Genomic DNA, 26,954 nt, shown 5'->3' on the forward strand with positions numbered 1-26,954 from the left:
GTTGTCCCTCCATCTTGTTATGAAAGATAGACCCCCCCACCCAGAATACTGAAGCAAGGAATAGGAGATTTTGTTACAAACAAAATTACATTTTTTTCAAACTTCTTTAAATTTCAAGAACAGAACATACCATGTCCAATCAATACAGGTAGTCTTGTTGATCTTAACAATATCTCGAGCACAACAACATGTCCTCCAATAACATACACATGTATACAATCCTCCCTTTACCCAACCATTCCACAACCCCCCCTCCTTTGCAGCTGAACCCCTACAGTAGTCCCACTCTGAATGTCTCCCATCAATGGTTCATGGCCAAAATTACATTTTAAACACATGTCATTTGTTTGTTGCATTTTTGCAGCATATTTTAATTGAGTTGAGAGTGCAAGTGAGTGCTAGGGCTGTAAGGGCTTCACCAGGAGGCAGGCAGTGCTGGCTGAAGGGTGTGTGGCCTCCTGGTATTGCTCCTGGTGGGGCGTGCCCCTGTACATCATTGTTTGGTACATACTGTTTACATACTGGTTATATAATATGCAATTGTCCATGATGACTCTTTGTTTGATGTGTTTACTTTGATTTCCTGTTGAATGACACAAAAAAGTTAGATGTGTGTGTGTGTGTGTGTATCCTAATCCCTGTGCTGCCCATCTATTAAACCATGAGTGAGGCTTTTTGGAATAGCTTATAATGCGAACTGAATCACTTCTAAGGTCACCTAATTTTAACAGATAAGGCATAGTGAAATTAAAAAATATGCCCAGGATCACACACTTTGGTCAAGTGTTAAAGCCATCATTTGAGCCTAGCTGGAAATGTAGCTACTTGACCACACATCTTCCGAACTCAAGTTGGTACAAATATGTGTTGAGGTTTGACTTTGAATACCTAAAATAATACTACATTTTATACAGATTACTTTAAAAATGCACAACTCACATGATACACCAGCCTGACAATGTATTCATCATTGTAGAAACATGTTGATGAAAAGATTAGGGGGGGGCATTTTGTTTTGAATACTAAATTGCACAGATCAGAATTCTCATGTTTGCACTTTTTTGCAAAAGGGGCCATTCATTAATGTTAATTGTTTCCACCAAGGGCTGGACGAGTAAAGAGTAAAACACAGCCGAAAATCGCCGTTGCTCTTTACTTTACCACTAGGTGTCTGTAAAAGTGTAAATCACTTCCACAATTAACGATTGTGGGAGCCATCCGCAATGGATTCTTTTGGACTCCTCCCGCTTTTATTCCAGTAGTAAAAGTCAGGCAGGTCCCATAGGAATCTATTGGTTTTCTGCCAACGTAAAAATACATGCTGGTGGAATACCAATCTGATTTGGTAGGGGGACCTTGTTAAGTCTGATCTGCTCTCCAACTTCACCTGTCAAATCATACAAAATCCTGCAGCTCATAAAAAGTGGAGCTACATGCATTAAGCGCCACTTTTTCCACTCCGCTTGACCTGGAAAAAGATCCCCTATGACTAACTTTATTTTCCACATCCTGAATAGAAGCCTACAAGCTCCAGCATAGCAATTAATGAGAACTTACAAAAAATCTTATACAGACACAAAGTGAAATAAAATGCATGACAAGGTTATTGTTTCACAGAGCTTGTTCTGTATCCCCTTACTTACTAATCACCCAACAATCACACTTAAATAGCTTCTTAAAAACCTATATAATTTTTTTAAAGGGCCACAGCAATGGTCACTGCCTTTTTACCTTTTCCCATCTCTAATCACTTCATGTTGTAAATAATCTGTCTCTGAGACACGTTAAAAAGATAAGATCTCACTGGGTGGGCCTGATCAGACCTGGCTGTTTGTATTTGAGGGGAGAGAGTAGAGCAGTGGGGGGAGGGGCATTGGTATTTGTCCCTTGTCAAAATGTTAAATCCACCTCTGATTGCACTCTTTAGAAAATAGTTAAATACTACTTTTAGTTATAAAGGATGTTCACATTTTATACTTTGCCTGCAACATTATAGAAAATGCTCTTCTTTTTTGCTATTTTACAGGTGTTCATGTTTAATTTCCAGCACTGCCTAAACACCCAGCACCCAGGATTTACATCATGCTTTCCAAACAAACCCCACAACACACATTCTGTTTGCTTGCAAACTCTGTAAAGTTACTCACACAGAATGAGGTTATCAAGACAGTACTTATCCGTTTGAATCATGAAATGTTCAGTCAGAGTAGACTAGGCTTCCAAACAAAGCTACATTCTATTTAGGTCAGAGCCCCACTGGTAAGTATGCATGAGAAGATCTGAAACTGGTCAATACTTGCCAACCTAGCCTTATTTTCACGTAGGAGCTTGTTGCACCAGCTCAGAGAGGTGCAGCTTGATTCCCTAGGTGTAGCAAACAAGACACCCACATCTGGGCATATAAACATTCACTTAGGGAGACAAATGGAAGCCAGCATGCCTTGGCAAAGCCCACAGCTTGGGCTTTTGATTAGGCATGGATAGGCATTTGCCACGCACTGCCATAAGGGTACCACTTGGCCATGAAATGGGAACAGCTGGAAAATGGTGCCAGTAACTGGGCATATGAGGGCATTGCCTGGCAAATGTCTGTTAATACCTATATGCAAGCCAAAACTGCTGGGTTTGTGATTGCTTGTTTAAGGCAGGACTTCAGTGCAAGTCACAGAGGCATTGACAAATATATTGCTTATAAAATCAACTGGCTGAAAACATAAAGAGAATTGTACTACACCAGGAGCTCATTTACAGAGGCAATTAAGTAATTAAACACTCAAAAGAATGCTTAGATATAACACTGGCAGGCCCTAAACAGCAACACGTTTGGTTTTACTTTGTGATAGAGCTTGCTCAAAGAGTTCCAGAAAGGTTAGGTTTTGGTGGTGAGGCATTGACATAGCCATGGCTAGTCGCTAGGTGGGTAAATGACCAGACACACCCATAGGATGAGTGTTTCTCCTCACATTTTATTGCCATCCTATCTGTGATCCACAGCATGTGTTCTGGTTGTATCTAATAGGTAAAAAGTCTCTGAATCAATTTGAACCCCCGTCATTGCTCTGGGCAGCCTTCCATAACATTGTTTGCATATCAGCCTTTGCCCTGTTACTAATGTCAGAAGCCATTCCCAAACTGCGAGACCACAGGGCCTAAAAATGCGTGTGGTTGCTTGTGTTTCAGTGGAGAGGGAACATGGCCTGGCAATTCAGATTGAACTGCACCTTTTGGTGGCAACACCAAGAGTCATTTGCTAATGGTTTGTCCCCTTCTCTAATTGCACAGACATACTACAGAATTATGGCATGGAATGTTGCGAAGAGCAACGGTAGTGGAAATGTTTAATTCAAAGCCTTGCATCTATCACTTTTTAATTTTACTACACTCTCCCCTACAGAATTACATTTTTATTACTACCAACCTTATCTTTTCACTTATACTAAAGTAGTTAATGCTGCAGAATATATATTTTGAATGGAATGTGTAAGGGCCCCAAGTCAGTTGACGAACCTTCTGCACAAATCTGTGTTCAAGCAACTTAACCTGTCATTTATTGTTTGATAAAGTTAACCATTTTATTAAGCATGATGTGAAAAAACACTGTGTTCCCACAAAAAATAAACATACTTTAAATTACAGAAACCAACATTGTGATTTTAGGTTTGAGAAAATAGTCGTAGGCATCCTGCATGAATAAGTATGCTACCTCACTTAGAGGTGTGACTGGCCCTCCATCTCCCTGGTCAGTTGTACTTTTATAGCTGTGGGTCATAAATCATTATCTAGGGCAAGAAAACAAATCCTGGCTGGGCCTCCTGAAATTCAGCCTCTCAGAATGATGTCTCTGAGGTTACTGCTGAATGTTTAGAGTGACATCCACCCCCCATTCCCTCGGTTACAAGTTGTTTATAATACCACTGACATGGCCTCCTTTCTAGGGGGGCCAGAGGCTGGCCCTGGGGGGGCCTGGCCCCCCTGGCCCCCCTGCTGGAGTCAGGCCTGGCGGTAATTAGGGCCTGCACGATGGCGGCCATACAGGCATCACGGACCACCCATAAACAGCAATCTGCAATCAAGCCAACTGCCACAGGTGCACACAATCACCACAGGTGGAGTCAATGGAGCCTGGCCCAGTATAAAAGGAGTACACCCACACACCACACCCCTTCCTACACCAAAATGATACCACTAGCTGTTGCAATCATGGGCTGGAGGATATGCCTATACTGCTACAACTACAGCAACAACAGCAACTACAACAACAACTACAGCAGCAACAACAGGCAGCCCAGAGGAGACGCAGGAGGAGAAGGAGGGTGAGACAGGCCCAGCAATTACCACCAGTGCAGCCAGTAGTTCCTCGTAGGCAGCCACCAATCCCTCGCATCAGACCCAGTCCATTCAATCTAACCCCTGACCAGATCCACTCCCTGTACCGGTTGGACCGGGACACCATCACTACCATAGTGGACATGATACACAACGACATCGCCAGCCTCATAGAAATACGCACTGCCATCCCCCTGCTACTAAAGGTGGTGTCTGTGCTCCACTTCCTGGCCAGAGGCACCTACCAGCACACAGTGGGGCAGCTGCATGGCATTTCACAACCACTTTTTTCACGCATGCTGAACCAAGTGCTGGATGCCCTCCTGAAGCACGCTAGCACCCACATATCCCTACCACGGACTGCCCAGGAGATAGCCGACACCAAAGTATGCTTCCATGCACTGGCAGGCATGCCCAATTGTGTTGCTGCCCTGGACTGCACCCATGTAGAATTAGTAGTCCCCCATGCCGTAGAGGCAGTGTTCCGCAATCGCAAGCAATACCACTCTATTAATGTGCAGATGGTATGTGACTCCGGCAAGATCATCACACATTGCTGCGCCCGATATCCCGGATCGACACATGATGCCATGGTGCTGCGTAACTCCACGCTACCCCGTCACATGGAGCGACATGCTGGACGATGTGCCTGGCTGTTTGGTGAGTTGCCTGACTGGCCCATGGCAGTGCATCGGAGTAGTGATGTGTTGGGATGCATACTCCACCTGGGTGGGAATGGGGGGGATGCATACTCCACCTGGGTGGGAATGGGGGGGTGATGCATACTCCACCTGGGTGGGAAGGGGGGGGTGATGCATACTCCACCTGGGTGGGAATGAGGGGTGCATACTCCACCTGGGTGGGAATGGGGGTGATGCATACTCCACCTGGGTGGGAATGGAGGGGGGATGCATACTCCACATGGGTGGGAATGGGGGGGATGCATACTCCACCTGGGTGGGAATGGGAGAGGATGCATACTCCACCTGGGTGGGAATGGACGGTGAGTGGAGAATGCACGCAGAGCTAAACACTACTGGCCTGAACCTCCCAACCCCAACATAACACATCACTGGCACACATTGGACCAATTATGTATATCAATGACAACATGTAAGACGCACAACCTGGCCACCGTGGTTATGGCAAGCAATGCATGACTAAAAATGATTGCAACTGTGCCAATGTGGCTAGTGTGACCATGCACAGTGTAGAATACACAGCAAAAATGGGAGGCAAAACATCGTCCTGCAACCACAGTACATCTGCATCAGCATGCAAGAATTCACCCTGTATCATCTGTACAACGCCATCCAGACTACCACACCATATTGCAGTATAGAATGCATCTAAACAATATTGGTGCATACGTACAGGGACATGTGCATGTCGACAGCAAATAGCTGCGGCCATGACTGTGAATCCTGAAGGTGGCAGCTCAGAGTGACTCACATAGACCTATTTGTATTCGCTTGCAGGTGATGGGGGATATCGCTTGAAGCCGTGGCTACTTACCCCTGTGCGGAACCCGCAGAAAAGCCATGAAGAGGAGTACAATCGGGTACATACCCGTACCCGTGTTGTGACTGAGCAGACCTTTGGCCTGTTGAAGGCGCGGTTCCGCTGCCTAAGCAGCTCTGGTGGAGCACTCTTTTATACGCCTGAGAAGGTGGCAAAGATCACCATGGCCTGTGTCATGCTGCACAACATGTACGTCCGGAGAAATGTACCACTGCCACCTGACATTGACATGCATGCACCGGGTGAGGATGATGAGGATGAAGACGCAGGAATAGCAGCACCCCTGCCAGTACGTGATGCACAGGATGGCCGTGATTGATGATTGACGAATACTTCTGACCCACAGGTACGTTGATAGATATGTGTCAGTGACACATTGTACACTGTGTCCATGTGGACATGCACACAGGGAATGTGGGGAGTTGGGCACTGTGCACCATCATAAATTAAATGCATACACACGAAATGAACAATGTCCAGGCATTGAATGATTTTAAACACAACAGGTGTATTGATATCAACTGCAGAAGGTGCACCCCTCCCAAGCCCCCAATGAACTCCCAAAACCCCCCAGTGAACTACCAAAACCCCCAGTGAACTCCCTCTAATACAACCATACGCCGCCGACACCATCTGACCCACTCCCATAGTTGTCCAACACTATTTCCTGGACTTCTTGATGTCCGGGCGCAGCATTTCTGAGTGCCTGGCACTCCGGCTTGTTAAACCCACAGGGCTGGAGGGTGCAGAGGAAGTGGGTGCAGAGGAAGCGGGTGTGGTGGATGGGGTGAAAGCTGTGGTGATTTGCACGGCTGCTGCGAGTTGTGGCTGCTGCATGTGCAGCAGGATGGAGGTGAGGACTTGTGTGATGGCCCCCAGACTGTCTTGTATCATCAATGCTGAGGCATTGATGGCGGCTGTGGTCGCCGCTATGGCCTGGGCAATCTCACGCCTCGTGTCCTCCCCATCCGCGACTTATTGACGGAGAAGGTCCAACATAGAGTCCTGTCTAGCCTCCACCCTCGCTAGCCGTGCCTCAAGGTTGGTGGTGGGAGCAGCAGTGGTCGAGGGTGCTGCGACCGGGCCTTCATTGGCAGTGCTGTCCTCGGGGAGGCTGCTGAGGTCTGAATCGTGCAGCAAAGGATCTGCACTGCTGCAGGTGGGTGAGGGCTGAGTGTGGGGTTTTGGGGTGGACGCCGGGCTTTGGGAGTGTGGACATGGCACATGGGTCAGTCCATCCTGGTCCACGAACTCCTCCACTGCAGTATCTATGTTGCTCAGTGGGGCAACAGCCTCGCCTTCCACTGGTGTAGCCAGCTCTGTGTCCACGGTGTCAGGCGTTGATGTGGGGCCCTCATGTGCGGCCATGGTCTGGCCACTCGCCCTGGGTGTTGGTTTGGGCTGTGAGGCTGCCCCGGAGGTGGATTTGTCGGTGGCCGTTGTCTTTGGTCGGGACGTGGATGCCCTTGTGGTTGGCCCCTCACTGACATCTTCTCCATCGATGCCTGGGGGGGAGAAGAGATGCAGGGCATCAGTGATGGTGTTACATGCAAGATGCATCATATGGTGCTGTGGAGTTTTTCATTTATCATGCATTCATATCTTACAGGTGTGTCACACAAGGTAGTTTGAAGGGGGCATTTTGGCATTTGCTGCATGGTAGGTGGCAGGCCGTTGTATTGGGGTTTGTGTGATGTATTACATGGGCATGGTCCGTGTGTGTTGGTAATGGGATTGGCACTCAGCATGCATTTCAGTGTGGCAGGGTTTGGGCCTCCATCTGAACAAGGATATGTCTATGTGTGTGTTGGGACATGCATTGCCTTGCCTAGACTCTCTTCGACATCAATTGTGCTACGTCATGGTTTCCCCTACTGGGATCTGCAGGGTCACTCACCTCCATCTCCGGATGTTGCGGCACCCGTCTCCATCTCCCCGAAGCCCTCGATTGACTCCATCTGTATAAACGTGCTGCACGTCTCCTCCCAGCGTGACAGTTTGGCAGGTGAGTGGGGACCCCCGCCTGTGGCCATGGCCTCCCTCCTATTGCTGGCCAGGATATTCTGTACCCTGAGGCGGAGGTCATCCCACCTCTTTTTACAGTCTTTCACTGTCCTTGGGGTGGTGCCGACTGCCGAGGCCTTGCGGGCTACCTCCTCCCAGATCTCCTTTTTGCTCTGCTGCACCTCCCTTTTCAGGTTCTGCAGTTTGATCTCCTCTGCATGGGCGGCAAGGGTGTCCGCCAGCATGTTCCGTTCATCGTCTGAAAAACGCTTTTTGCACAGGCGGGGGGTTGTTTTCCTGGTAGCCTTTGACATGGTGAAGGGATTGGCAATGGTCTCTCCTGAACACAACTGGTGGTTTGGGAGGATTGCAATGGATTGTGTTTTTAAAGATGGCCGCCGGCGCATTTCCCGTTCCGACGCAATGACGTTACTTCCGGGTCCGGTATTATGAGCCTGGTATTAGCATGATGTTATTACCGGGTCGGTATTAAGGGGTGCCTCCTAGGTGGAGGCGGTATCGGCAGGTCCCGTGATGGCGCTATGGGGGGGTTGGAGGACCTTTAGCGCCATGGCGGTAAGGCCATTACCGGCATGGGGGTTCGCGCATGCTCGCACACTCGTAATCACCCGCTATTAGTGGCGTCATATGAGCACAGACCCGCTAGTTCCTCCATGCCGGTAATGACCCCGTTTTTACAGCACTTCTCGTAATGAGGCTCTATGACTTTCTGAGTTCATGAATTGCTCACTATCGGTTTTATGCTCGTCGCAGTGGGGACTTTGTGAACATAGTGAAAGAGATGACTTGGCAACTACACTGTGTACGGATATTGAAACTGACCTAGGCATGCGGTCTGCTTCAGAGTTGCTGTCACTTCAATCTATTAGTGACAATGCACACAATCAAATGTTGCCTGTAATTAAAGCGCCCGTTTTATGTGATTTATTTATTTGTCATTTCCATCTGTATTTATCCATATTTATTTTTGGGCCTTTTTTCTGTATTTATCCATATTTATTTTTTGTCATATAAAAAGATAATTCGCAACCAGTATTTTCCTGCATTTATTCTAATAGAAAAAATGCATTTATTAAGCACACACGCAGCCATATAGGAAAGAAATGCTAGAACAATTTTTCCATAACAAGCGGTTGCTGCCATCTTAAGATATATGCTGTCAACAATTTGAAGAACTTTAACGCTATTTTTATACATCTTCTACACTCTCCATGCGGCCAATATGCAATGAGATTGGCCTGCGATGTATGAGTGAAATCATAGAGAACCAGACAGAAAAACCTGTTTTTCCGTTTTTTCCATTTTCATAAATACAGACAGAAAGCAGATTGATTTCCATCTATATTTGTGTGTAAAAATCAGTAAAAACGGAAAACTCGAAGCCTTACTTATAATACTGCAAATGGAACGCCTCAGTCATATCTTTTCAATGATCACATATTGAGCCAGCGCAAAAGACTCACATTTTCTCCATCCATGGCAACTTGTTCTTGACACACTCCAACATTTAACATGCGCAGAAACAGGAACAATCTGAGGAACATAATGCAGTTATCATCTGGAATCGTAATATTTATTTATTTATAGCAATCACAGGTGGTGAGAGAATGTGACTTGAAGCCCAGAAGTTGCAGGGAAAGGTGTAAACATAAACCAGTGATAAGGACAGGACAGAATAACAGAGAAACGGGGTGGTGGGGCAAGAGGTATATTTAGGATGGAGGGGTGACGGAAAAGTGCTGTACGGTTACCCGTGAGGGTTGGGAGAGAGAGAAGCAGTGTGATGGAGTAAGGGTGAATACTAGAAAAACAGGTTCTTCAGAAAGGTGGAAGGCATTGAGGTTGGATTTAAATAGTGGTAGAGTTGGATTAGTACGGAGAGGGAGTGCATTCCAGAGTAGGGGAGTAATGAGAGGGAGAGAGCGGAAACGAGAGGGAGAGCAGGGGGCTAGAGTAGTGCTAAGGAAGTGAACCAAGGATGATCGTAGCAAGCAAGGAGGAGAGTAGGGAGTAAGATGGGCAGTTAGGTAGGGTGGGGCAAGTTTAGAACATTGATGAGAAGAAGTTTATACTAAGCTCTTTGTTTTATCGATAGCTAGCCCATCTGTCGACAGGCAGACCAATTAGAGGAAAAGCAAGAAAGGTTGAAAAGTGTGTGGCCTGCGAAGTTGAGGACTCTGTCCAGCGGTGTTCATAGAGGAGAGTATCACAGTAGTCACATCTATAAAGGAGTAAGGAAGAGATTAGATGTTTAGCAGTATTGAAAGGAAGAAAATAACAGATTATTCTGCTATTGTAGAATTTGTGTCTGGCTGCACTGGCAGATTTGGAGATGAAGAGTGAGGAGCTGCGAGATGACGGTTGAGGATGACACCAAGGTTACGAGCAGAAGCAGAGTAGGGAAGGTAGTTAGAAGAGAAGAAGAGGGGAGAGGAAGAGAAAGTGTGTTTGGCTGGGAAGTAGAGAACTTCAGTCTTAGTGGAGTTGAGCATGAGCGAGTGAGATGCTATCCAATATTTGATAGTGGAGAGACAGTCTGACATTTTTGACAGCAGCTAATCTGATAAGAATGGAAAAGAGAAGATCTGAGAATCATCAGCAAAGAGTTGATAGGAAAAGCTGTTAGAGGAGATCAGGGCGCCAAGAGCTGAAGTATAGAGAGTGAAGAGAAGTGGACCAAGGACAGACCCTTGGGGATCTCCAACAGTAAGGGGGGGGGTGAGTGGGGAGGTAAGGCTGCTCCAGGACACCAGAAAGTATCTGGGGGCAAGGTATAAAGCAAATCAAACAAGAGCCTTATGTTTGATGCCAAGGAGAAATAATGTAGAGAGAATCACAGAATGGTCGACAGTATCGAAGGAAGCATAGAGGTTGAGAAGAATAAGAATAGATTTACAGTTCACATGCCGTGTGGAAGAGATGACATTTCTTACATTAAAGAGAGTTGTCTTGGTAGAATACTGAGGTTGAAAGCCAGATTACAGAGCATCCTGGAGGTTGTGAATATCAAGGAACTTGGTGAGTCGATGGAATTCTACTTGCTTTAGGATTTTGGAATGGTGTGGTAGAAGAGAGAAAGGCCAAAAGTTGGCAGGACAGTTAGGATTGAGACCAGGTTTCTTAATCAGAGGGATGACAGTAGCTGACTTATCGGATGAGGGAATAGTAGAATTATCAAGAGAGGAGTTGAAAAAGGAAATAAGATGTGTATCAACACCTGGAGCTTTGTGCTTCACACAGTGCGGGGGCAGTGGGTCACTGGGGTTACAAGAAGGGTTAGACATGAGCAGTAAGGCAAGAATGCCATCAGGGCTGGTGGGTGCAAAGGAATACATAATGGCGGGAGAGCAGGGTATGAGTGGTGGTGAGCAGGGGGATGGGATAGAAGGTAGGTAGCGAGGGTACCACGAATGGTAGACGTTTTAGAAGCAAAGTCAAGAGCATTATGAAGACGCCAAGGACAAGATGGAGAAGGGCTTAGGAGGTGAGAGAATTGAGCTGGGTGGTTTTTGGAGGTGCCTGGTTTGGGAGGATTGAGATAAAATGAGAGTGAGATAGAAGTCGTGTTTGGCAGACTCCGGAGCCGAGGAGTAGTTTTGAAGAGCAGTTAGGTAGAGTTGGAGATCTGAGGGGTGTCTAGACCTTTGCCAAGTGCAAAGCTTTTTCTGCATTGTTGTTTTCAGGGTGTGGACTATAGGTACAATCCAGGTCTTTGGAGGGGAAGATTTAGGATGTAATGTGGAAAGAGGGCAGTGAGAGGAGAAGGGAGCATGGACAGCAGTGCTGAAGTTAGTGAAGGCTTCTTCAGTGGATGTAAAGGTGAGTTAACAACAGGAGAAGCGAGAGTGGTGCAGTTCAGAGAAGTAGTCAGAGCTTGGCGGATGGAAACTTGCGCTTAGTAACAGTGGTATTAGATTGAGAGAGTGAGGAAGAAGTGAGGTAATTGGTAGTGGTCTATGAGAAGACCTCCAGAGTCATACAGAGCCTCCAATGTGTCTGATTGAAGCCTCCTCAGAAATATGGACTTCAATGACTGACGCTGAACCTGTGTCTAAGCCATTGCTATTCCTTGCCACAATTTGCCAAAACAGTTTGTATCAGATCTATGTGCTGCATAGCTTAAATCTTCCCAATGTTTAGTGGCTAATTACATCCTCCTTCGCAACAAGGCCCTTTTCAACTCAAACCGCGTATGCCAAATATCCTCCAAATTGGCCCTTGGCAGACCAGGACCAATTATCCCACTATCAGGAAGAGGGGGGAACTTTCCATTGTATCATGCTGGAAGAAATAGAGACTGTTCTGATGAGACGTCTCAAAGCTTCAGGTATTGATTTGAGCGGGTTGACTTATTTTGCTCACAGACAGATTTTTGGTGCCCCTATTGTAGGTAATATTTTGAACGCAGTTGCTTCCACTTTCTGTACTACAACAAGTTGGAAAACTGGAATGATTGTGCCCATTTATGAAAAGTGATGTCAATCTCGTCCATCTTCATATCGCCCCGTCACTTTATTAAGCAGGACCTACAAGTTGTTTGCAGACGTTATTCTGAATCGTTTGTAGGAATGGTCATCTAATAATGTTTTGCTGGATACACAGATAGCGTTCACAGCTGGCATGGGCACTATTCCTCAGTGCTCAATTTGTATTTAATGTTGGCCAAATAGGCCTTGGTCCTGAACTCTCCTGTCTACGTGGCATTCATGCACCTCAGTTCCACTTTTGACAATGTGGAATGTGGACTGAACACTTCTTTGGGAAACACTGGAATAGATGGAGGTCCCAAGACCACTCATTCGATAGATGATGGAAGAACTTCATGAGAATTCTGGAGTATGTATTCGGTATGGACCTTGAGGGGAACTAAGCAAATATATCTCGGTCAAAAGGGGGTTCAGAGGGGTGCGCTTTGGCCCCTCTTCTTTTTAACGTTTATGTAAACTCCCTTAGCTTCATCTTTAGAGTCTACCCGGACTGATATCCCTTGTTGCAGAGCAAGGAGACTGTCAGCACTCAACTATGCTGATGCTGCTGTTCTCCTTGCAAGATCTCCAAGATCCTTACAAATCCTGGTGGGGGAATATTCCTCATATATGAAGTCTAGGCACCTAAAGGTACGTTTGGTGAAATGCTTCATGATGTGCATCTTGTGATCTGCGGTCAGGTTTCCTCCCGCGGTCTTGGACAGTCAGAAGCTCTCTCGCTGCTCGTCCTTTGACTATTTGGGCTTGAGATTTCACAGCTGATTGTCTTTGACTGATCACAATGCAAAGCAAACTGGGAAGGCAGTAGTTTTAGATCCGCAAGGACGCTGAAACATAGCTCGGTCAAACACATGCTGATGAGTTACAGGGGCAAAGCTTTTCCAGCAGGGTGTTGTAGATGTGAGATTTGGGTCTAGGGCAGAATCCCTGCAAAAAGCTCAGGATTACTTTCTTAATGGCTGCTAATGGTTCTGACTGTCCACATTGCACTACAACTACCTAGCTGTCTGATACTAATCCAAGTGTGGCAGGATCTGTGGTCTGGGGAACGTAGGCTTCTAACTAAGGATTTGATAATAACATAATCTACCTGGGCGGCTATCACAAGGTTGGGTGGCTTGCGCATAAAAAGCTCAAATTAAACAAACTATCTATGGCTTCCTATTTCGAGAATCCCAACACCATTGGTAACATCTCTACGAGTGATGGAGCTTAAAACAAAGATTGTGTACTATCTTGAAAACATGAAAGGGGATGCTATGCTTTCAAAACCTCAGGTCAGACGGTATATTCGGCTAGCACCTGTAGAAGGCCCAGCAAGCTATATTTTGAATGTTCATATAAATCAGCAAAGGTACTCTCTTGCCAGAGCCAGATTCAATCTGTTATCAGTTAGAGCAGTCTCATATAAATGGATGAAGAATTCCATTGAGGGGACAAATCAATGCTGCTTTTGTGGGGGGAAGTGAAGTCTTTGATTCGTCTGGCCTGATTTTACCCCTTCTAGAACATATGGAAATCACAGGTGCTAGGGCATCTCCGAAGCAGTGGCCTAAGGCACTACTGTCCAGCAAGGAGACTTCTGTTGTCCACACCTAATGTGATGGTGAATTTTGCCCTGGCAAACTTTCTAAAGAAAGCATGGACAAGAAAAGGGCTTTTAATAGGGTTGTGAGCCTTGCAAATGCCTTAATTGTTCTTATGAATCGTATTTAAATTATGTAATCTTTACTGATATGATGCAGTTTAATTGGATTTATTTTGTGACTATTGTTTTGAGTGATGTCTGTATGTTTTATGGATTAATAATCTGAACTAAACATGTGATGATGAGGCAGGAGTGGAGATTGAGGCAAAGACAATAGAGTGATCAGAGGGAGAAGGAGCAGTGGAGATATTAGAGGTGAAACGTTGAGAGGAGATGAGAAAACATTGAGGGAGTTTCCATTTGAATGGGTGGGTAGATAGAGTGGACAGAAGAGAGCGAGTGGTTAAGGAGAATAGACTTAAAGTCAGTTGTTTATAGCAGCAGGGAGGGGGGAGGTTAAAGTCACCAATGGCAATGAGGTGGTGATCGGGAGAGAGAGTCAATTAGTTGGGAGAGGTGTTTGAAGAATGTACCTACGGGAGCAGGTGGCCAATAGAGAGGGATAATATGTATGCCATATGGGACAATGATTGTGGAGATTGTGTATTCAAAAGAGGGAAAATTAGCGGGAGATAGGGTAGTAGGACAGATGTGATGTTTGGAAGATGATGACATTCCTACACCATCACCCCAGGCAATGTGGCAGGGAGAATGGGTGAAGGTGTACACATGGTCATGAAGGGCAGCAAGGGTTGCAGAATGAGAGGGAGAGATCCAGGTTTTAGTAGGAATAATGAGGTCAAGAGAAGGAGAATGAGAAAGGAAGAAGTCAGAGGTAATGGAGACTTTATTACAGACAAACTGCACATTCCAAAGAGCAATAGAAAGAGAGTGAGATGTAGAAGCATAGCAACGTTGAGTCTGAGATCGAGAAGAGGAAGTGTCATGAAAGCTGGGGCTGGAATAGGTTTTGTGAATGGAGAGTAATGGAGCGAGAAGAGGGGTGGGGTCGAGGAGAAGAGAGGATAAGGCTGGGAAGAGAGTTTAGATGGTTCTGAGTGGAGGAGAGTGCAGAGAAGAGTTGAAGGAAAAGGAAGAGATAGCATGAGACGTGCATGGCGAAGGTGCAGCTCGGAAGAAGCAATAACGGGTACTTACAGACAAGTAGCGGGGAACAACAAAGCAAAGGATCATAGGCTTGAGGCTGAGGGAAGCAACCTGGGAGATTGCCCTTCACTTCAACGCCATTAACCAAAGACGTTATGGGTTGGACGCCCATATGGAGCTACTAATCTATATGACAGGGCAAAGCCGCCTTACGATGACCACTGCTTTCAGCTCAAGGACCCCGTTCATGTTATCTGAGACCAGGGACCCCAGTTGGTAGTTAGAATGGAAGGAGGTCTGTGGGAAACTGGAAGCAGTGCTGAGTAGGAGCAGAGTTATTGCTGGGCTCTCTGGTGAGAAATGTCACATGTCTGCTGCTTTTAACTCTGGGACCCCAGTCATGTGATCTGAGACCAGTGCCTCCAATTGGTGGTTAGAATGGAGGCAGGTCCGTGAGAAAGCTGGCAGCAGTGCTGGCTGGTAGCTGGATTTGTTGCTGGAGGTGTAAAGATATTTCAAAGATGGTGGTTTGGGGGTCAGAGGTCAGCTGAGCAGCCCCTAGATCGATCCTGGTTGCTTCTTGTAGGTCCCCTGACCTCTGCAGGCAGCATCAGCCTAATGAAAGAGTGCCTTTAGTGGTGTTGTAATAAGCTCTGTGTTGCTCTCAGCCCAGTTGAAGCCCCTTTTGGAGGTGGAAAGACCTTTCAAAGATGGTGGATTTGGTGTCAGAGGTACCCTGAGCACCGCCTAGATCGATCGTGGATGCTTCTTGCAGGTCCCCTGTAATGTGCACCATGTTGCTGTCAGCCCAGTTCAAGCCTCTTTCAGAGGTGGAAAGACCTTTCAAAGATGTGATTTTGGGGTGAAAGGTCAGTTGAAGCCCCTTTTGGAGGTAGAAGATGACTTAGATGACTTACTGCTTACATAAAATGGATCTACGTTAAAACATCAAAAATATCACTGCGAATACCATAACATTAATTCTTTTTTCTTGTAACCCATTTCACTGCATGTATATGCGGGGGAGACACCCCGCAGGTCCCTAGACAATCCCCAAACCTTAATTAAGACCCATCTATAATTACAGTGAAATTATTTGATATTTTGGTACAATACCAGCTTGTCTTTGGCCGGTGTATGGGGAGGGCAGGGTGTCCATGCTCGCCCAGTTTACATCTAGCATGCATGCTTGTGGTCATTCATGCCTCCACATTCCCTCCCCAAGTGGCACTCACAAGGTGGGGTTGGGAGTGGTGGCTTAGTCCATGGGACTATCATGACTCTATGGGGCACTGCTGTGCATCCTGTAAGGCTGTACTGTGGTGCACTGTGATTGCCAGGCTGGGGACATGTTGATGTGGGGAATGTGTACTTCCCTGTGGCTTGTCTGGCATGCCAACATGGGGCAGGCCAACTGGGCCCACAACATACTGGTGTAACTGCTGCACTGTGTTGTGTTCGCTTGCTCACCTCAATCCAACTTGCAAAGGGTGTGACAGTAGGGGTGTGGTGCACATAGAATTTGTTTGGGTCACTTGCCACCCCTTCCCATGGCTGTGACACTCAGGGTTGCCCTTTGTGCCCTGCCCCCTGGCTGCTGTGGAAGGTGGCTGATATGCCACCCCATCACTCTGCCCTGTTGGCATGCCCAGCTTCTGGATCTGCTGACATGTGTCCCTGTGTACAGGGGCATCTTATGCTGGGCTGTCATTTGTGCATTCACTTGTGTTGAGGGGCATGGGGTGACTCACCTACTGCCTCCTGGCTATTGGCATCCACCTCCACACCGCATACTACCTCTAGTCCTTCGTTGTCCAGCACCATACTGCATTTCTCCTCCAAGACAGTGAGGACCAGTGGCTCAACAGTGCCTCCTCTAGTCGCCAGGGACTCCTGACGGTGTTGGGACAGCAGTCCCTGCACCCTGACCCTCAGGTCATCCCACCACTTGCGGCAGTCTTCTCCATCATGGGGTACACTTGCCACTGCTGTCACATTCTGGCAGATGACCTTCCAGATGGCTGTCCTGCGCTGCCCAGTGGTCTTCCGCTGCTGACTGCCATAAAGCTGTGGGATGTATCAACCCACTCAACCAAGCCCTGCAACATCACTGTGCATTGCAGGCAGCAGAAAACATCAAAATAGGCCATTGGAAAGCATGCTGCTTGCAAGAAATCACCAGAAATTGCACATTGAAAACCTGAAAAATAGGCCACCATCTACTTTTGCCTATGTCAGTGGTACCACAGGAGATCACTGCCAAAAACCACCATTGGGCTACCCACAAAGTAGCCGGAAACCACTTGGAAATAGCAATGCTGATGGAAAAAGAAACACAGAGCTGTTTGAAAATCCGTTTTCTTGATTGTCAAAAATTGCTAAAATCATGGCTCACAAATCAACTAAAAGATCCAACCTCTTTGTTGGGTGTTCCACATCATTACTGCAAGAATCCACATCAATACAATGTCAGCAAGAATCATATGTTCTCAGAACAAAATCCCCTTTTAAAGATACTGATGGAAAGACAGCTGTCAAAAATGGGTGCAGTACCGTTACTCGCCTCTACCAAGAAGCCAGCGTTTTAAAACCATTTGTGTAAACTTGTACATTGAACCCCAAACCATGCAAAAGAAGAGAATTCCATCAAAATGCCATATAGAGTGCCACACATTGATTTAATGTGGAAAAAGACTGGATTTAAAGATATGTTGCTTATTTTAAATGTATAAATGTATTTATTTTTTACAAGGAACTATGTTGCAATTGACCAGCAGGTAATCTAATTTAGTTAAAACTTTCAAGAGGCATTCTTTCCCTGAGAACCCTTCACACCTTGGGCCTTCCCACCAAAAGGGAGGATGTTGCATGAACATGTTAATCAGATGGGGAGGAGATTCCTCTGCTGGCAGGAGAAGGAGACAATAGAGTCGTTCAGCTGAATAGAGATGCTAATTTGAGTGTGACTGGCCAACAACTGCTCTGGCAGGAAGGCAGGCCATGTGACCATCTGACTCGGCCCAGCTCTGAGGGCGGACCAGACTGAGATGTGAATTGAATTGAAAGCAAATGCATGTTTTATAAAAATGCTTATAAGAAATTGTACCAAGCTGACAAAAATATGAACCTTTGGGACTGTTGAAATGAAAAATTCACTCACAAGTTAAGACTAAGCTGGAATCTGTGGGATTTTCAAAGACTAAATCCCGGAATTTATTCATCTTGTAGCTACTATGTTTATGCTAGTGACATGAAAAATTACAGAGATGTGCTCAGATGGAGTGTGTATGCCTGTGTATAATTTGGTGCAGAACCAATATTGGGAAACCCACCAAAAGCGCGAATAAGTGGTCATTTCTGAACCCAAGCTCGTAGGAACATGGGACTTGAACAGAGATGTGCCTTAATTAACCTGTGATGTGTATATGTATTATGAACAACTTGTGTATTTGGGAAATATGTTTTTGGGAAAAATAGATTTTCTATGTAAAAGCAAAGGGGAGGGATTTCAGTTAAGCCATAAAACACAGCAACACTCTGACACATATGACACACTGCTCCTGTCTCAAATCAGGGGACAGGAAATTCTCTGACCTATCAGGATACTTAGAGGGTTGGGCATAGAGAGTCAGCCTGCCCACCCACTTTGGAAACACATAAATAGGGAGTGCTGAGACCCAGAGAAACATGCTTTTTTCCACTCATCATCCGATTTCTTGGCGAAGCATCCTGCAGGACTCCAGACTCCAGATAGATCCAGACTTCAGAAACAAACTCTAGAACCCAAACTCTACAACCTTGAAGCAGAGAGGCCTAACCCACAAGCTGAACCCTTTTCAGCAGGCTTCAGAATCTTTTGCAAACCTGATTCTAACCCCTAAACTTCCACGGGGCCTAACCAAACCATTCAACAGCCTGGATGAGCTGTGTTGCTTCTAGCTAAGAACCCTGAGCTAGAACCAAGATCCAGATCCAGAGAGAGCAGTGCTGTAACCCAGAAACGGTCCGATCCAGTCCGAGAGACCGAGCAGACCAGAGGACGTGCTGTGAGCAGAACCCAGTGCATGAGACCTGTCCGGTGGCGAGTGCAGTCAAACCCTTGACCAGATCTTGACGGGCCCATTCCATTCCCAAAGCCTAGGAGGGAGTATTTAGTCTAGAACGGTACATAGTCATCTCTTAGTTTAAAGTAATCTTATTCCAACCATTTCAACCTGTCCAGAACTGCATTACAGAACCTCTTTTGTCTATCCTAAATTCTTCTCTCCTCCACATAATTCTTGATAATTGTAACAATAATCATTTTTGCGCTGATATTTTCTGAAGAGGGACAGGGGTTTTAATGGACAGAGATCAGAGCGGTGGCGCCACGGTTCTGGTGGCTGGCCGTTGAGTGTCTAGCTTCTTCATAGCTCCTTAGTATATGCCTGCCCTTGTTGGTAAATCTTTGCATCTGTCATTTCTGAAATCTTGACTTTATTTCTGAAAAATCTACCTTCACAAAAACATCCGTAACTTTTGAACCGCACATCCTAGAAACGAAATTCCTAAGCTTTCCAACGAACCTAAAACGACATTCCAATTCATTATAGTTTTTCCGTAATCGCGTTTCACGCACACGGAAAAATTGCCGCGAATTGCAATTTAGCTAAATTTCAACACATGTCAGAATAGCTGTTTCTTGTTTACGACTGCTGAATTTCGTTTTCCATCTGATAATCATTCATGAATCATTACTAGTGTTGACCTGAACCAATCCAAAGTGATTCTTACTTATCCTAAATCTCCTTTAGTGAATTAAAATAATTTTAGCATATTTTCCCCATCCATTGCCATCACATTCAAAATTATTTTACCTGTTTTAAAATCATATCTGTTCTCTCTAAGCTTGCTGGGGGAACTGGGATTGAATTGCATTGTTGATTAATATTTCTGAAACCTGTGTGCCCTCATTTCCATGTCTTCATATTGCATACTGGGGGGAGTGAGTAGTCACAGGGGAAAAAGTGATTATCTCGTCTTTTGATTGAAACCATATCAAGTTTATTTCTGTGTTGCATTTTTCCCATCTTGCATTTCCTTGAACCATAAAAGTATTCTCTGCTACCTTATCCTTCCTATTCCTACTCCTAACTGATTAAAGAGATTGTTGATCTTGTAATATTACCCATTGCTGCTCACTGTACATATTCATAAGTGTGCTATTCAGATATTATTTTATGCATAAAAGTGTGATTATATATATTGTCCAATTCTTCAATAAACCTTTTAATTTGCAAAACAAACCTACTTCTTGGCTCAGTGAGGTCGGAGAGATCCAAAGAGAGGGGCGTTATATAAGGGTTCATCATCCAGATTTAAAGAACTTTGACATAAAAATATATAAATAAGGGCTTCCATTGGGCATCCCAGACTAGGCATTGACTTAGTTGGAGTGCTGGATTGAAGTCACTTACAGATTGGGGGCTCAGTAGCTGGGACTTCTGGATTAGATCTACGACTTGTGCAGCTTAATACAGTGTGCAAACTAAGAGGATACATAAATCCTGTTGGGCTACCACGCTGTGTTACGCTGTAAAAGCACCCCTCAAAAAGGAACGCTCTCAGGAAATGGTCTGTTTTGCAAAATAAAACTTCTGTAAATCAGGAAAGAAATCAATTTCCAGAATGGCGACATTGGTAGACATCAAGATAGCTAGAGAGCACCTTTTACATAAGCTATTTGTGAGAGGTGAGTGGACTGAGCAGGACCAGAATGCGTGGTTGCAGGCGATCACACAACAGGTCACTGAAACTGGGTTAGATATCTGGAGAGATCAGGGTCCCTTACATGTGGCCCTGAGTGAACTATATATGGCCCCTAAGGCCAAGGATGAGCATAACAAGATTGCCAGGGTAGCGGCATATTTATATTTATCTATGGGAGCCATACAGGACAAATGTGTTGAAGGCCAAGATCTGGCATGTAGGCAACTGATGGCATTAGAGAAGGCCCAATCTGATCTGTCCTCTTCTGAGCAGAGGCTGCAGAGGAGCCAAGAGTCAGAAAACGAAAGTAGGCAGTATATAATTCAAATAAAAGAGGATATGGGTATCCTGCAACAGGAAAGGACAGACCAGGACACCAGAATTCTGGCCTTGCAGAAGGAGTATCAAGAAGGTTTGGACTCCCTACTGCAGAGCCAGAAAAAGCTGGAGCAACAACTGGACTTCAACAGGGCATGCACAGAGCAGGTTGCCACCCTGCAAAGCCACCTAGATAGAGTGAAGGCAGAGAGCAGCACATTGATTTTGAAAGACCTGGACACCCAGGCAGAATTTGAGGAAGAGCGCCAGAAAACCGATGCCCTTCAAAGGCAGAGGGATGACCTGGTGGCACAGAGACAGGCGCTTGCTCAGCAAAGGGACACCTTAGGCCAGGAAGTCTGCCACTTAAAAGGGAAGTTGGAGGAAAATCACCTGGCCCTCCAGGGACTGGGTGATCTCCAAAAAGAGCATCAAAACTTGTTGGAGCACACCAAGAGGGTGGAAGATGCTCTGGCAAGAAAGGAGCAGGCCATTAGGGATGGGACTCAGGAGGTAACCCTCCTGCAGCAAAGACTGGGCCAGTACTCCAGGACCAACCAGGAAGCACAGAGAGAGAATGAGGCTCTCTGTCAGCACAATGATAGGCTCCAGCGACAGGTAGCCATGCAAGAGAGACTGATAGAGTCTAGTAAGGCCTTGATTGAGGAACTGAAAGCACAGGCTCTTGCATGGAAACAGGGAGCAGGGGCTGATAGAGATGAGGTTTGCTGGGAAAGGGAAACACCTGAGCATAACATCAGGAGCCCTAGTACCAGAGGCCTCCATCTCTCCCAGTCCCTGGACTCTGCCACCCCCATGTCCCCTGGCACACAGGAGCCCAGGGCCACGGGGATGGCAGATTACTATCCAGTCAGAAGTATGGGGCTCATAGGCCAGCACCTCCGAAGAATGGATGGGAGGGCATCCGGGTATGGGCACCCAAGTACAGTGCAATTTAGTGGGGAACCCCAGGAGATTAGGCCCACTAAGGGCATCCTGAAAACCTCTGCCCAGTTAGGTCAGTGGGGGGTACCCATCAAATCCTGGGAGCAAGGAGGAATCAGAAGACTCCTGTGAGCATCCCAGGACACAGGAGACTAGGTCCCCACATTCTGCCAGCCATTCCCAGGCTCGCAGAATCCGGGAAAACCTGGAAGATCAGACGGGCACCTCTGGGAGCAGTGCCTCTGAGTTAGAGTATGAATGGACCAGGGTTACCCGAACCAAGAAGGCCAATAAGGCAAAAAAGGGCCTTGCTTAAGGACCCCTTAAAACATATTAAGGCAATAAGGAGTGTCATCACGCCTTATCACAAGAACGCCAAGTAGTCTGTGCGGGAACACTTAGAGCTTTTTGAGCAAATGATGGAGACTTTCTATTTGAAAGACAGCAGTAGCTGCATTCAGTATGTAAAATGGACATTCTCCCCAGAATACTCCAGTTTCTTTGCGGGGCTGGAGGACCAAAACCATTCAAGATGGTCCACATATAGGGCGGCCATCTTAAAGCACTTTTCTGTTCATAGGACTCCTCAAGAGGCTCGCAAGGCAGCCTACAATTTACAATGTGGGAAGGATCAGGCCCCACAAGAATTTGTGCAGGAGTTGAAGCGTACCTTTGCGCAGACTACCAGAAGGGTGCGCACGGACAGCAAAGAATTTGTTAATACGTTTTTCCACGCGCTGCCAAAATACATCATGACCCAGCTAGTGAGAGATTTTCATGAGAAAAGGTCACTAGACTGGGTCATTGAACAGGCCACCCGAATCTATGAGGTGCAGAAGCCCATGGAGAATAAAAATAATGCTAATAAAAGCTCCAAACCGACCAGCACCCCTGCCGCTGCTAAGGTGGCAGAGGTAAAGGTTGCCCCCATTTTAGATTTGGAGATGGGGGGCCTAAAAACCTGCCGGCACAGAATAATTCTAAGCCCAGAAGGCCCTCGGGCCACTCACAGACAGGGAGTCAAGGAGGTAGTCCCACAAATGGGGTCCCTCACTCCCCTGACTATGTAAGTCCCCGCTACAAGGGAAACCGACCTATCCTGGGTTATATGTGGACTCCTCCAGCCCAAGGGGGGGGAATCCAACCAAGTACCTAACCCAGGGAAATTCCCTCCTAACTTCCCCCAGGAGGGCAGAAATTCACCAAATCTTGGGCAGAACTTTTTCCCCAGGTATCCACAAAACTTTCAACCCCAAAATCATCCATCCTTCTTTCCCCACTTCCCTGAGCCCAGACAACCTAATCCAGGAAAGGGGAGGCCAAGGGTGGAGGGGTACCCAAATCTTCCCAACCTGGGGTACTACCAGAGAAGGGATAGCTACCCTTCCCGGGATCAGCCCAGGGGAGAAAACAGAACCCCTAATCAGCCTGAGCGGGTTTCACAGCTTGAGCGCCAGGTCCAAAATATGGCACACGATCTGGGTTGCATGCTGAGGGCTCAGCAGAACCCTCAGATGAGCATGCCAGCACAGAATGCCCCAAACTCTGGACGTGGTGCTCCAGAACAATGATGGGGGCAGCACCCCGATAACCCACCAGTTCCCAGGGAGGAGGCACAAGGGGAAGGGGGGGTGTAAAGCCTGGGAAGAAGCTTCCTTCCCCACTTGTAAACAGCCCCTGGAAACCCAGGAACCGGAAAAAAAAATCTCCTGTCCCTGAAAGCCTGCCACCCAAGGAGCAGAGAGGGGGTAGGAGAAACAAAGGGCCCAAACAGACCCATTTTGTGGAGGAGGTACAGATCTTCCAATTTGAAGGAGAGGGATCCTCAGAGGATCCTGGGGAAAGGATCTTCTCCTTCAGAGATGGGGGAACTCCTCCCAAAGAAAAATGGGTCCCAAGGGATTCAAATCCAGACGGGTAAATTTGGGGACTGAGCTAGCGCCGCCCATCATCCCATCCCAGAACCAACAGCAACAAAATCCCCTGGTTCAAACCCATCCTGGTGACTGCCTCCAAAAAGGGGGGCGGCCCAGAACCCGAACCAGGGGAACTCAAAACTGCTCCTATCTCCAGTTGCCAACTTTTTCTTTCAGATTCCCAAGACTCTCCACAGAACTCTGCCCACATCACTTCTCTTTCCATGTCCAAAACCAGAAAATTAGCCCACCAGTTGTCCAAAAATGTGCCTTATCTGTTCCCCTTTGCAGAAAAGGAGGGAAGATGCTATGCCCTGGTTCAAGTAAAGGGGCAGGGTTCAATTTTGGCACTGGTGGACACTGGATCCCAAGCTTCCCTTCTGTCCAAAAAGGCCTTTTATGAACTAAATTCAGGAAGGGGGGAGGATTACCAAATTCCTCTCACCTCTCTTCCTGGACAAATTCAGAACTTTGACGGGATTTGGACATTAAAATTGGGCGACAGAAGGTGAAACACCCGGTCATAGTAGTGACTCAGAGGGCACCCCTTGTTTACTAGGGAATGACCTCCTGAGAAGGTTGTCACCCCTAATAGATTGTGTAAATAAGGTCCTCTGGACCCAGACTAGCCGACCAATAAAATTGAAACAGAGTGTCAACCATGTTAGTTTAAACGGCACATGCCACATGGTTGAACAAAAATCACTTCCAGAACAACCAAATTCCAGACGTGACAGTAATAGCAGTATGACAACCGACTAGTGATGGGGGGTCCTCTCTATTTCTGAAAATCAACCTTCTTTCCAGTTTAAGGTGGTATTCCACACTGGAAGGAAACACTCTGAAATTCTTTACCAATCCACAATCAGACATTCCCACTCCTATAGTCCAGAAAGATGTGAAATCAGCTCAGAGCCTGGATGATATTCAGCAAATTGGAGAGCAGTTGTTCATCCCAATTCAGTTAAATGAAGGGAAGGACTCTGTTCTCGCCCGAGTGTGTGTGAACAATAGTAAGAACTTCATCAGCGAAGCCATGTTCCGCCAACTCCCAAAAGATCCAGCCATTCCCACATTCAAACTGATAGATAAATGGGAAATGGATCTGGAAACACCCAATTCCAAACATCTCCTGCCAAGCAGGTGTATGCTCAAAATTTCCATAGGCATTAAGAGCATAGTCCATAATTGTTGGGTCGTGCAAGATGTCACTGCCGCCTTTTACTTAGGCAGAGACATTCTCAATCGCTTTGCCATTAGTTTGGACCTAATAAACTTCAAAGCTTGGTCCTGATTAGCGGATAATCCCATGGGCTTTGATGACCCAGAGAAAGCATTTAGGTCAGCTCAATTGCTACCTTATGCAGTTGAAATTCAGATTGGAGAGGAAGTCACCATCCCAGAAAGGACCCGGCAATTCTCCCTGGAAGTGAAAGTTAAAAGAGGACAAAAATTGAAAAAACCTGATGCTTATATTCATCTAAATGCTTCTCTCCAACAGCAAGGGTTAGGGGTAAACCCAACACCATTAATCAATGTAGAACATGACACCATTCCAATAGAGGTGGATAACAGCGACTTAAAGAGTATCACTCTATCCGCAGGCACCATTTTTGGAATGGCGGTAGATGACTGACATTTTTCCATTGATTTAGGGAATGAACTGTTCGGACCAATCCCCAAGGACTGTTTTGTCAGTGACAGTGATGACAATACAACACCAGACAGGATCTTTACCCGGCATGGGGGGAACATCCTGGTGTACACTTCCTGCCCTTATGGCAAGGAAGATGTGACTTGTGACTTCAGAAGGGATGAGGTGATTTTCCAGGTCCGTGAGGACTGCCTTTCCCACCTGAAGCCACCAGTCCAAATCAGCACTTTGACCAGGGACTTCTCCACCCAGCTGGAGGAGGCCGCTGAGATAGCGAAACCAGAAGTCTTTCCAGGCTTCAGGCAGATGGTTGAAGAGAGAGTCAACCTAGCTGATGCCTGTGTGACTCTGGAGCAGAAGCAAAAGTTGAAACTAGTTTTCTTTGATTTTCAAGATCTCTTTGCGGTGGACTCATATGATTGTGGCCGCACCGACATCCACACAACAACGATTCCCACGGACCCGGGCATGACTCCAGTGTTTGTGAAGCAATATCGCTTGCCTCTCGCATCAATGGAGTCCCTTACTGAAATAATTAAAAACCTGGAGTCCCGTGGGATAATCCGTCCAGTCCACAGCACCGTCAATAATCCGGTGCTGGGGATATTGAAGCCAAACGGCCAGTGGAGACTCTGCGCCGACCTTAGGGAGATCAACAAACGGGTCCATACTTCTCGATGGCCTCTTCCCTACATTGACCAAGGGCTGGCCCAGATCCAGGGGTCACAGGTATTCACGGCAATAGACCTGACCAATGGATACTGGACTGTACCTGTCAGTAGGGAGGACCAATTCAAGCTGGCTTTTACCTTTGGGGGCCAGCAGTACACATGGACCCGGAGTCCCTTCGGTTACCTCAACTCCGGCAATGAGTTCAACATTTTCCTACATAAGGCCATGCCCGACCTGGGTGAAAGGGGTAACCTGGCTTATGTAGATGATGTCCTCATCAAAAGTTCATCTGTGGAGGAACACATAGCAGAGATCCGTTATGTTCTGACACAGTTGAGGGCCGCCGGAGCAAAACTTTCCTTTCAGAAAGCACAGTGGTGTAGAACCCGTGTTAATTTCTTGGGGCATGAGATTACTCCTAAGGGTCTCTGTCCCCAGGAAAAGAAAGTGGAAGCACTCCAGAAACTGAAAGACCCCACAACTCTGCGGGAACTAAGGAGCCTCCTTGGACTGACTAATTACAGTAGAAAGTTCATTGAGGGCTACGTAGAGATCCCAGACACCTGATTCATCTTTTGAAGGGGGGTCAAGTGGGAATGGGGTCCAGAACAAGCCGAGGCAGTAAGACAACTCAAAAGAAGCCTCTC

General features: G+C 46.5%; 1 protein-coding gene across 1 annotated transcript; it reads right to left on the minus strand.

The window, feature by feature from the left end:
* Positions 1–6,822: 6,822 nt before the first annotated feature.
* Positions 6,823–8,165, minus strand: LOC138579896 (myb-related transcription factor, partner of profilin-like). The gene is made up of 2 exons (XM_069650120.1): positions 7,745–8,165; positions 6,823–7,352 (listed from the first exon to the last, which is right to left on the minus strand). The coding sequence occupies exons 1-2, from the start codon at positions 8,163–8,165 to the stop codon at positions 6,823–6,825; spliced, it is 951 nt and encodes a 316-aa protein (XP_069506221.1).
* Between the last annotated feature and the right edge of the window lie 18,789 nt (positions 8,166–26,954).

This window comes from Ambystoma mexicanum, chromosome 3p (genome assembly GCF_040938575.1).
Source record: "Ambystoma mexicanum isolate Mex_15411 chromosome 3p, UKY_AmexF1_1, whole genome shotgun sequence".
Classification (NCBI taxonomy): domain Eukaryota; kingdom Metazoa; phylum Chordata; class Amphibia; order Caudata; family Ambystomatidae; genus Ambystoma; species Ambystoma mexicanum.